The sequence below is a fragment of the Strongylocentrotus purpuratus genome, unplaced genomic scaffold (assembly GCF_000002235.5).
Source record: "Strongylocentrotus purpuratus isolate Spur 01 unplaced genomic scaffold, Spur_5.0 spur5_scaffold_19, whole genome shotgun sequence".
Taxonomy (NCBI): Eukaryota; Metazoa; Echinodermata; class Echinoidea; order Camarodonta; family Strongylocentrotidae; genus Strongylocentrotus; species Strongylocentrotus purpuratus.
Window position 1 is genome coordinate 7,630,138 of NW_022145604.1, and position 11,782 is coordinate 7,641,919.

The 11,782-nt window shown below is 38.8% G+C and overlaps 1 protein-coding gene and 1 long non-coding RNA gene across 2 annotated transcripts; one reads left to right on the forward strand and one right to left on the reverse strand.

The window, feature by feature from the left end:
- Positions 1–72: 72 nt before the first annotated feature.
- Positions 73–7,567, forward strand: LOC115925998 (ATP synthase subunit beta, mitochondrial). The gene is made up of 10 exons (XM_030990183.1): positions 73–240; positions 1,217–1,393; positions 2,108–2,282; positions 2,702–2,823; positions 3,193–3,377; positions 3,794–3,952; positions 4,412–4,534; positions 5,394–5,606; positions 6,073–6,274; positions 6,844–7,567. The coding sequence occupies exons 1-10, from the start codon at positions 123–125 to the stop codon at positions 6,939–6,941; spliced, it is 1,572 nt and encodes a 523-aa protein (XP_030846043.1). The 5' UTR covers positions 73–122; the 3' UTR covers positions 6,942–7,567.
- Positions 4,419–4,764, reverse strand: LOC115925999. The gene is made up of 2 exons (XR_004064919.1): positions 4,689–4,764; positions 4,419–4,601 (listed from the first exon to the last, which is right to left on the reverse strand). It is a non-coding gene; the product is annotated as an uncharacterized LOC115925999 (long non-coding RNA).
- Positions 7,568–11,782: the final 4,215 nt, after the last annotated feature.

The window sequence follows — 11,782 nt, forward strand, 5'->3', positions numbered from 1 at the left end:
AATCACAGCAAAGAATACCTATCACATGGTACATGACCTTTCGATCCTCCGAATCTTTCCGATGCCTTCCGATCCGAAAAACGGTGCAGTGTGCGTGACCCCTGGAAGAATTTCACATCGCCATGTTTAGCAGGGTGGCAAAGACGAGTTTTTCGGCCGTAAGGGCTGCAAAATCACAATTTTCACACTCATTATCACAACAGACGAGTAAAACATGGGTACCAGCAGCAACATGTAGCAGTAAGTTGATCAAAAATAGTCGTATTCATTGTCTATTTTATCATTAAAAAATGCCGGGTGATTTTCGGTTACATGCATGTGTGTGGGTTTGTGTGCGTGTCTGTGTAGTGCCGTGAAATGCATTGAAAATGCCGGTGCGGTGGCGCGGCTCAGCAATTTTTTTGATTCGTGCAGTGATGATGGGTGATGTGAACGTTTACCACCTTTTTTGTGCCAAAATGTTTATAAAAAATGATAAAATATATGTCTAGAATGTACTCAGTTTTGTGATTAAATTAACGGTTATTCCACAATTACTGCCCAGATCAGTCCAAACTTCCAGAACATCCTACAAATGACACACAAAAAAACTTAAATTTTAAAAATCATCAAAAATACCTTCTTGAAGCTGAAGTTAGGCCCTAGAAAATGCAAAATAACTAGTCTAAAGGCAAGGCCCAACATTGAAACTAATTTCTTGAAGTAGTCTAATATGAGTTTTTTTCTTCTTCTGTGCTCTGCGAGTTTCTGCCTGGTTCCTGTTCTGCGCCCTGGAAATGCAAAAAACGTATTTCGCGTAAAAAATATCCCCAGTTCATCGTCTACTTTGGTTGTCCATCTTCTTGAGGATTAATTGCTCATAATGTGTAAGTCTCTGTGCAAAGTCGATGTGAAAAACATCAAGAAAATCATCGCGGAAATCCGATTTTCGCATTGCCAACGCACAAAAAATCTGTGAAAATGTGGACGATTCTTCATCTTATTTTTGCGAACACGTCTCTCATGCTTTTCAAACTTGCTTGCATGAAAATAACACTCTTTAAATTGTTTTGCATTGAACTCAAATATTTTCGGGCTGTTTTGGGCATTTCAGGGGCTAATTTGCCCGAGCCCCCATGTTTTTTTCCCCTGATGTACAGCTTCTCTGTAATCTGAATATGACTTGACTGAGTTGCTTGATAATGTTCTGTATTCTACATTTACTTTAATTTTGCAGAACGATCATATGCTGCTGAGGCAAAGACGTCAGCAGCCCCAGTTTCGGGTCAGATCGTAGCTGTCATCGGAGCTGTCGTCGACGTCCAGTTCGAGGATGACCTCCCACCCATTCTCAATGCCTTGGAGGTTCAGGGAAGGACCTCCAGGCTGGTGTTGGAAGTTGCACAGCATCTTGGTAAGAACTGATTGAATATTGCTGTTCACATCAGAGATGACAATGGGTTAATGTTGCCCTCACAATGTGAAGAGAGTCCCACGAAAAAATACAAGAGTCCCCTTAAAATGTTGTATTTTCCATACAAGGATGCTTAATGCTTGTTTGACATGATGCAATGTGTAATTTGGACTTCAAAAATAGCCTACCCCCTCCCAAAAAAAAAATGAATTTAAACTTGTTATTTTCCCCTAGACGACATGCATTTCTGCGAATATAAGATTGATGAAATAAAATTTGCATAGATCTCCTTGCAGTCCAAACAGCATTCATTCATATGACATGAGGAAAAATGTTAAAAAAAGTCTTTTTCTAAGGATGTTTGTGGAAAAAAAAAAATTGTATGCTTCATTAGAAATTAGACCACAGTTTGTGAGGTAAATGTTAAAAGTGAAAATTTCAAAATTATACCGACTAACAAAGCAAGTCAAAAGAATGCAAAATCCTCTATGAATAATTATCCTCTTTATTATTTTTTTTTTTATACAATAATTTGTCATTCCATAAAGAAAACGCTTGTTTGAATTTCATCCCCATCTTCAATACAGAATACATTGATTTTCCATGTAACCTAAGGAGGCTCTAATGTTCAAGAATGAAATAAATGGAGAGTGTAAAAAAAATGAGTAAATTGCATGTGATATCTTAAAATGTAAAACTTGATCTTTTGTGCAGGTGAGAACACAGTTAGGACAATTGCCATGGACGGTACAGAAGGTCTGATCCGAGGCCAGAAGTGCGTTGACACTGGCTCCCCCATCAGCATCCCCGTCGGCCCCGAGACGCTGGGACGCATCATCAATGTCATTGGTGAACCCATTGACGAGAGAGGACCAATTGGAACAGACAAGTGCGTAGTCATCGAGCAGACATACTTCCCCAAGTTCACATCCCATATAGTAGTTCAATGACACATAATAAAGCGATAGTTACTCTCCAGTCAATATCATTCACTTACTGAATTTTAACTTTAAACCCTGACCTTGCAATATTCCTATCCCTAAACCTAACCAAAACCCTTACTCAATATCTTTGACAAAGTCGAGCCCAGAGTCATCATCACAAGAGCACGAGTCACAGCATCATTATTTACTTTGAAGATATAGAATAATGTTAGATAATGATTAAAACTGCCATGTTTTGGGGGTGTGTTTGCATGAGATATTCTTAGTTTCCGGTATGGCCTACAGGTTATGTCTGTATTGTTTGCAGTAATTTCACTGAACCAACAATTTTTTAACCCTTCTTTTCGACCCTTGTAATTAACAGGAGATCAGCAATCCATGCAGAAGCTCCAGCATTTGTAGAGATGAGTGTAAATCAGGAGATCCTTGTTACTGGAATCAAGGTTGTAGATCTACTGGCCCCATACGCCAAGGGAGGAAAGATTGGTAAGATTCTCATGGTTCAGAGTCTAGAACATACAATAATGATAATAATAATAGCTCACTTTCATAATGCGCTAATACCAGCCTGGCTAATACTTTGTTTCTAGGCGCAGCACAAATTTAGTCCGTTCCACTGGATGGCTTCATATTGTGTTGAAGAATGAAGAGACTCGCTATTTATTGGTGAGGCAACTTATTAGAGAGGACACTGCTGTTAAGAGAACATAATTTATAAATAGAAGTTTAGGAAAGTGAAATTGAGTTCGCTGCTGTGTGAATGCATTTCTGAGCTAAACTACAGAGCACAAGAACTTGGATCGAGCTGTAAGAGGAGTCGAAATAAACTAATATTTTCCTACCCGTTATTTCTAGGTCTGTTTGGCGGTGCTGGTGTAGGAAAGACTGTACTGATCATGGAGCTGATTAACAACGTAGCCAAGGCCCACGGAGGTTACTCTGTGTTCGCTGGTGTAGGAGAGAGGACCCGTGAGGGTAACGATCTCTACCATGAGATGATTGAAGGAGGTGTCATCTCCCTCAAGGACGACACATCAAAGGTAACCATAAACTAATAAAAGTGTAGTGCTCTTCATTGTCCATATTTTGTAAGGTCCAAATTAGTACTATTAGGGGTCGTTGATGCACCCAGCTACTCCCCCCCCCCCCCTATTCCTTGCATATTATTTATGTGCTACTAGGTTTTTGTTATTGTTTAATTTTTTTGGGTCTATCTTGGGCAGTTCACCTCTTTATAACTATCTTCCAGAGATCTAAGTGGTTTTAGCAGGTTCAGTTTAATTACAAAGTTATGCATTAAGCACCTCCATTTTTTCTCGATTTATTTTCCCAAAGTGCACAAAGTTGGGACTTTTCTTTTTAAAAGATCTGTGGATTTTTGGGATCACCTGACCATGTGCTAACAACAAACCGGTCAATTTTATTTACTGATTTAATTTGCTCTGCTGACACACAGGTAGCGTTGGTGTACGGACAGATGAACGAGCCCCCTGGCGCCCGTGCCCGTGTCGCCTTGACCGGACTGACCGTTGCCGAATACTTCCGTGACCAAGAGGGACAGGATGTGCTGCTCTTCATTGACAACATCTTCCGCTTCACACAGGCTGGATCAGAGGTGAGGTTGCACGACTATCCTCCCAAGACAGGGGATTTCCCCCAAGATATGGGGACTAATTGAGCTTTTGTATATTTGTAGTGTTGAGTCATGTGCATCCATGCTATACCAAATGGACTTGCCTTACAGATTTTGTTAAAATCATCTTATCTGTGTTCACACGGAAGTATTCAATTTATGAATGAGGGATCTACATGTTATTTTTGGTTATGTGGGTAACTAGGTTACAATTTTACTATTACTCATATTGATATAATACAATTAATATTTCACATTAAATTATTCAGTACTTAATCGTGGATATTATGCTCCTTACATGGGTTTTTAAGGGGATGTTTGTTAGAAATTCTTTGGAATTTAGACACCTGTCCTGTTATTAAAAAAAAAAGACGTTGATTTCTACAAGCCTCATGGAAGTCCACCATATATTTTGAACATGTCACCTTATATCACGTGCAGGTATCTGCTCTGCTGGGACGTATCCCATCTGCTGTAGGATACCAGCCAACCCTGGCCACTGACATGGGTACTATGCAGGAGCGTATCACCACCACCAAGAAGGGATCCATCACCTCAGTACAGGTCAGTAAGCAGTCAGATTCTACTACAGTCAAACCTGCTTTAGTGACCACCTGTCTACAAAGACCACCTGTCTATAAAGGCCACATTTTTTGTTTCCCTTGAAAATGGTTTCATTTTGAATCATGTACTAAAGGAACCTGTCTGCAAAGGCCACTTTTTGTGTTTCCCTTGGTCAGTTGCTATACACAGGTTTGACTGTACATAGGGTTCTACAATCTATCTGTCTATTGGGAACCAGAAGGGTGTCAACTTTGTGTCTGAGTATATGACTTAATGCTCTTCCGGCTCCAAACAGATGGTATATGCTCTAGCTACAATTTTCCTGTAGTAACCAAATACTCAACTTTAACCCTGGACCAAACACAGTACCGTACTATAAACCTAACCTAAAACCAACTTGGAACTCTAATCCTATATCTTTAATATAAAGCCTGGAACAATGTTGCCATAGCGAACAAAGTGTTACATAGCTTTGAGTCTGTAATATTTTTGTATTGATTGGCGTGAAGGAGGGGAACCATAGTTGTAACTCTTTGTTTGATAAAAAGCCAGAAGGGAAAGAATTCAAAGATGTCATCCAAATCGAAGGAACATTTGATGTATATGTTCATCCTCACACAGCATCAGGTTTTAAGATGCGTCTTTCTACATGCTTTTTTAAAATACTTCATGGATGACTCACATCTGTATCTCTTTGGCATTGCCTAGTATCAACTAACCAGGGTCTTTGTCTAACTACCAATCCTTTGAAATCAACTACCCATGCTTCTGTTTGATTATCAATCCTTATGTGTCTTCAGACACAACCCAACACTCCCATATTACTTTACTTACCCATCGCCCTTATCGCTTTCACCAGGCCATCTACGTGCCCGCTGATGATTTGACTGACCCTGCCCCTGCCACCACCTTCGCCCATTTGGACGCCACCACTGTGCTGTCCCGTGGTATCGCTGAGCTGGGTATCTACCCCGCTGTGGATCCTCTGGATTCCTCCTCCCGTATCATGGACCCCAACGTCGTCGGAGAGCGTCACTACGGCATCGCTCGTGGAGTGCAGAAAATCCTCCAGGTGAGCTAACCAACCCACTTGAACTGGGGGGCATTTCACAAAACTTGGAGTTAAAGTATGCTGTGTGTGGTGTATGTCATTAGCAAACAACGTGAAGAAATGAATGAACTCGAACCCTTACAAGCTAGACATCCATTATTATATCATTGACTGTAGTATTATAATGAGTCTTGAAGTAAGATTGAATAAGATCGGATGATGAAAATTTGAATGTTGTTCCTTTGACTTGAAAAGATAATATCTGTTTTATAAATAGTTCAAATGGAGCCAGGCCACATGATATGAAAAAATCCAACACCCCTATTAATTGAGAAACTTGTAATTGTTTGTGAATTTCCATTTCACCAGCAGTTCTTTTCTTGCAATTTAGAACAAGACCCTTACACAGTATACTTCATTGTGTTTGAGTGTGTCCATCTTTGAATGTCAATGTTAACTTTGTGCTTTTTTTTTTCTGCTTCTCCAGGACAACAAGACCCTGCAGGACATCATCGCCATCTTGGGTATGGACGAGTTGTCTGAGGACGACAAACTGACCGTGTCCCGAGCCAGGAAGATCCAGAGGTTCTTGTCCCAACCCTTCCAGGTCGCCGAGGTCTTCACTGGCAGTCCAGGAAAGCTCGTCTCGATGGCAGAGACCATCGACGGATTCGAGTCCATTATCAAGGGTAAGAGCTAGTACCGGTAAATAATAGGGGGGTTGAGTGGGTGATGCGACTCTGCTGACCATGGCTCGCTTAAATTTGATGAAGGCTGTTTTTGCTATAGATGTAGAATAAAGGATGCAGACTTTCAGGAGTTGAGAATTGTGATGGAGTTAGGTATCGTAATATGGGCAGGGTTGAAATTACGAGTTGGACCAGTGTAAGAAATTTACTGCAGAGCACGTGTCTGTCAAGCATATTGCTGCGATGTACATGCAGTCACGCCAATGTGAATGACCGTCGACATGTTTAGAAGTATAGATGCCCGGTCACATGTCTGCTTGTAACTAGTCATGTGATCAGGATCTGCGTCATTTTATAAAACAAAAGTAACTTAGCAAATTTTGCAGATTGCCAAAATAGTGTCTCTTTTCCACTTCATTGTCTGCTGAGAGCCAAACGGATTTTAGCTCTGTGTTAAGGGCAATAAATAAGTTAATATCTTTCTGGCTTCCGATAGAAAATGTAATGTATCACTTTGTAAGAAGCATGTTAATAATTTTGTTTTTATTTCTTGTTCTTTCTCTCCCCAGGCGAGTGCGACCATCTACCAGAGATTGCTTTCTACATGGTAGGCAACATCCAAGATGTCAAGGATAAGGCCGATAGGCTCGCAGAAGAACTATCATAAATTATCCCCCCTCCCCCAAACAATGAAATTTAGAGCTGGCATGACTACGGGTCCAAGACACCCCTCTTCTTGCTTGTTGTTGTTCAGGGCTAGTCGCCTGGGCCCAAAGAATTTATGTTCAGAGTTATAACTTATATCAAGATTGTTTTCTAAATTGTAATTGTGAAAAATTGAGAGCGAGGGTATTCCAACCTAGCGTAGTTTTGTCACATGAATCTGTCATTTTCCTTCTTTTTTTGCTTGTTATCCATAATAGATTGTAAATGCACAAACAGCTTGGCAAAGTTTGTAAATTTGATCATAACCATTTATCACAATTTAAGGCAGTACCTTCAGCACATTGGTGTGTCACTGATGTCTGACTTCATCTATCTTGTCTGATCTAATCTTATTAGAAATTGGCCAATGTCCAAATATTTCCAATGTAGATATTGACATATCTTCACTTGATTTCTGTGTAGAGCCGTTCACTTATGACAGATGATTGGCATTTATTTTGAATGGATGTTATAGAGCTTTACTGAACCCAGTTGCGATTGTGATTTCCTTGTGCGAACAGAATCGCAACTGACCTTGAAAAAGAAAAACAAGTGTATTAAAAATTATTGGAAGGTTCAAGAACCAAAGCGAAGGCCTGAACTAGTATTTTTGTTCAAGTTTGTAATTGTATCCTAGGAAACAAGGCAAGGAAGAATAAAAGGAACTACAAATAGTAAAGGAGAGATGATATAGACAAATGGAAAAAGAGCAGTATAGAAAGGAAAGGGGGGAATATACAAGAGTTCCAAGAGAGAAAGGGAGAAGAGAGGAAGTTGACGAGTGAAAAGGAGAAGAGAGATAAAGAGAAAGGAATAGGAGAGAAAGGAAGTGAGGCAGGACTAGAGGGTGTGAGCAAGAAAGAAAGAAAAAAGAGAAATGAAAAAGAGTACAGAGGAAAAGCAGAGGGCTTAACAGAGACGTTACTTGCAGGGAAGCAGAGAGAAAAGATAATATTGATAGAAGATTAGTATGGCTGGAAAGATAGGGGATGGGTGCAAGAGCTCGGAAAATGGAATGCGAGAGATATCAAGAGAAAAATGTGGAGGGAAATTTGGAAAGAAAGGAAATTAGCAATAAGAAGGAGGCCATGAGATACAAGAGGCAAATGATCTTTCAAAACGAACAAGACAACGGACAAATCAATCAGCAATAAGTAAAATTTAAAGGAACTATTGCCTCATTTATTCATGTAAATACTCTCCTCTCCACCAGAACCAATGTACATGTACATGTATGATGTTACACCTTTGCATATTACAAATGGTAGGAAAAAGATAAGACAATATTGTTCACTGACTTCATTCGCATTTGGTGGGTGTTTATATTGAGACAATTTAATTCAATAAATAAAATTGATCGGTGGGTATTCATTCACAAGGCAACAATAATTGCATATACATTCATCAGTATAAATTTTGGACGGTTTTACTTTAATACATACATGTATAATGGAAGTAATCTTATTTACAATATATACAGTAAAATATGCATGTTCTATATACAGCAGTGACTACATCGTCATCTAAATATTTACATTTTTTGCAAAGAGCTAGAGGAGCATTTACTTCTACATAGTTAAATTCCCTTCTGGCTCGCGACATGATTGATCGATACAGCGTGCATATGTTTAAATACTGAACAAGCTAGCATATATTATCAGCAGTTTTGAGTATCTTCTCAAAATATACTCGACAACTTTCGGAGGGGAAAAAGATCAAACACTATAACATAAGTAACATGTAATATGCACATGTGCAATTACAATATCTAGGAAGACGATAAAACAAGGTTTCTTCCAGCTTTTATAGAGAATGTATTGCAGTGTCAACTAATTCATTATTTTACTAAGCTATTATTAAGGTTTCATCTACTCCCCCAACGATTTGATGAGATCTATGTGGGCACCATCATACTCTGTTACTTATACATATACCGTAAACTATAATTTTTTTATCAGACTTCCCAGTTCTTGACCCATCGTATTTGTATGGGAACCGGAAGTGCCTTTGCCAAATACGCTCGTGGCCGGTGCTGCCCTCTATGGCCAAATACTGTAGTTGCGGTAGCTAGAATTAGGGAATAGTCAACCTCCAGACTAGGCACAATACAACATGTCACAATTTCAATTGCCCTATTCTGTCTAGTGCATCAAGTTATTCCACTGATTTATGAAGCGCTGAATGCCAACCTTTTCATCTGTAAATTAAACTGGGCAAATGGTATTAAACGTGGCTGGGTTGGCTTCAATTTTACAGAAATAATTCTTCAACTATTGATTTAAAGAAGAGGGCATTTTGTGGAAAAGATCTTCAACAACCAAGCACATCGATCTCTTGACACAGAAGTTTTAATAATACAGTGCCCATTGTGTTCGAGAAAAGACTTAGATTCTGTTCTTCATTTGTTCTGCCATCTCCATGCATTGTACATGTATGTGGGAGTGTATGGAATTGAAACCATACCTCTTGCATAAATGAAAATGAATACCTTCCAATAATACCCAGGCGGTGTATCGATATCACTGCATACCTGACCAGTCACAAAGGTCACATTGGGTACACTAAAAGCTCCTATGACGCAGAGTTTGCACAGAAATAGAAAGGGAGAGAGAAAGAGTATGAGGAAGTGAGAGAATGTAAAAGAGAGATAATCCAAAAGAGAAGAAGAAAGCAGAGAAAGAGAAAGACAGAGAGAGAGAGAGAAAGAAAGACAGAGAGAAAGAAAGACAGAGAAAGATATTGACCAAGGGAATAGCTACAGTCAAACAGCAAGAATGAGGTGGGGAGAGAAGAAGGGGAAAAGAAAGAAAAGTAAGTGGAAATTTAAAGGTAGATAATGAGATGAAATATAAATAGGGCAGTACATGTGACCAATTTTTAAAGAAGAACAAAACATGGCCAGTGACACCTTTACATCAAGTAACAAACTATTTACTTGGGCTGGCGTAATGCACAATTGGGCCTTTGTGCCCAGGGTAGCCACATCAAGTATTAATACCACACCATCTGTGCATGGCAAATATTACCCCAGTCCCCAGCATTGCCAGGTATCCATTTTTAATACACCTGGGACAAAAAGTTGGCACAACATCTTGTGCGAGGATGTACATTGTAAGAACTCTGCAAGATCATAATCCAGACTTCTCATACGAGAGTCAAGAGCCTTCACCACAGTGCACCTAATAGTGCGTGGAGCACTTTTACAAAAAATTTAAATATTATCACTGTATCCAGATGACCAACTGATGGCTTCCTCACAACATTTGATCAGCCTTCCTTTTGAATAGTTGTTTGCTCTGTATCCATTAACAATTTACATGTAACTCCATGCAGGGCCAGAAAGTAGTTGAAGCAAGAAAAGTAGTTTGTTCATGCTGTGAGGTCATAACAAACGTTTCATCTTTTGAATTTGAGACACCTCATCATTTGTTCTTTTTAACCCTTACTGTACTGGGGGGGGGCCTGGGAGGCCCCCCCCTCGACATTTTCAAAGGTCGCGCCGCAACCGCTTGGAATTTTGAATTGTCGTTTCATGACTTTTTTCCCTCAAGTCTTGCGCACATTTTGATACCATTTTCGTCAAAATCGGATATACCTGTCAGGTGTTACATAACAATTAGTATGCGCATGTCATCAAAAAAGTGCTATAATTGCATATATTCATGTACAAGCAGAAATGTGAAGATATGAATTGATATGAAATTGCTTTTATATGTTTCTCAGAGTAACTTGATGTATTCCAGAACAAAAGAATACATTAGAAATAAAACAATAGATATAATAAGAAAAAAAAACAATAAAATACATAAGAAAAGAAATATTTGAAAATCGCATCAAATTTGCATAAATTATCATTATTAATTACATCAAATAACTATTTTGTGTTAGAAAAGAAGTTTCATATCGATAATGAGTTTCAACATTCAAAAAGTGCAGTCTGACAATTTTTGTAATAATTCTAGTCCCTAAATATAGTTCCAGATTTGATATTCATGAATGCGTAATTTGCGTATTCATAATTTATGCAAATTAACCTATGCATTTTCAAATATCATAAAAATAATGAAACCTCATGAATTTGAGATGAAGGAAACATTTATTCAATACATTTCCAAGATTCTTCACAAGTCTACGGACAAATATGTAGAGTTTTCTGTTAAATGCATAAAATTAGCATTTCGCATAATTAATTAGGCTATAACGACAAAAATTTGCATATTAGGAAAAAACTAATTATACCATCTTGTTCCTTACGTAAATATCTACAAATATGCAAATTTTCGCGTTCATCGGACATTCGACGGCCGAGATCATAGGGGGGGGCCTCCCAGGCCCCCCCCCAGTCAGAGGGTGCTCAAAATAGCCCAGTACAGTAAGGGTTAATGTAATACTGGTTTAACAATTAAGTAGCAAAGCAATGGCCATGGAAGTGTTTGCTCTGTATCCTATTAACAATGTACATGTACATGTAACTCCATACTTATACAGGGGCAGAAAAGAGTTGAAGTAAGAACATTTATTTGTTCATGTCGTGAAGTCATGTAAAACCCTTTATTTCTTTATACTTCAGACACCTAATCATTTGTCCTTTCTTTTTTACCTGATGAAATATCAGACCAACATGAAGTAATACTGGTGTAACAAAAGGGGCAACGTAATGGTTGTGGAATTCTTCTGAAGTTGGTGGAGGATGCGCCCATTATATTCAATATAACTCTCAGTTATCGAAGTGCATGAAGACCATTCTTGTTGACAGATCTATAACATCCATTATCAGGTTCACGTATATATCCGAATGGTGTC

Coding starts and splice junctions, on each gene's coding strand:
- LOC115925998 (XM_030990183.1), top strand. CDS start 123: ATGTTTAGCAGGGTGGCAAAGACGAGTTTTTCGGCCGTAAGGGCTGCA. Junction 4,535..5,393: donor GATCCATCACCTCAGTACAG/GTCAGTAAGCAG, acceptor CGCTTTCACCAG/GCCATCTACGTGCCCGCTGA. Junction 6,275..6,843: donor ATTCGAGTCCATTATCAAGG/GTAAGAGCTAGT, acceptor TTCTCTCCCCAG/GCGAGTGCGACCATCTACCA.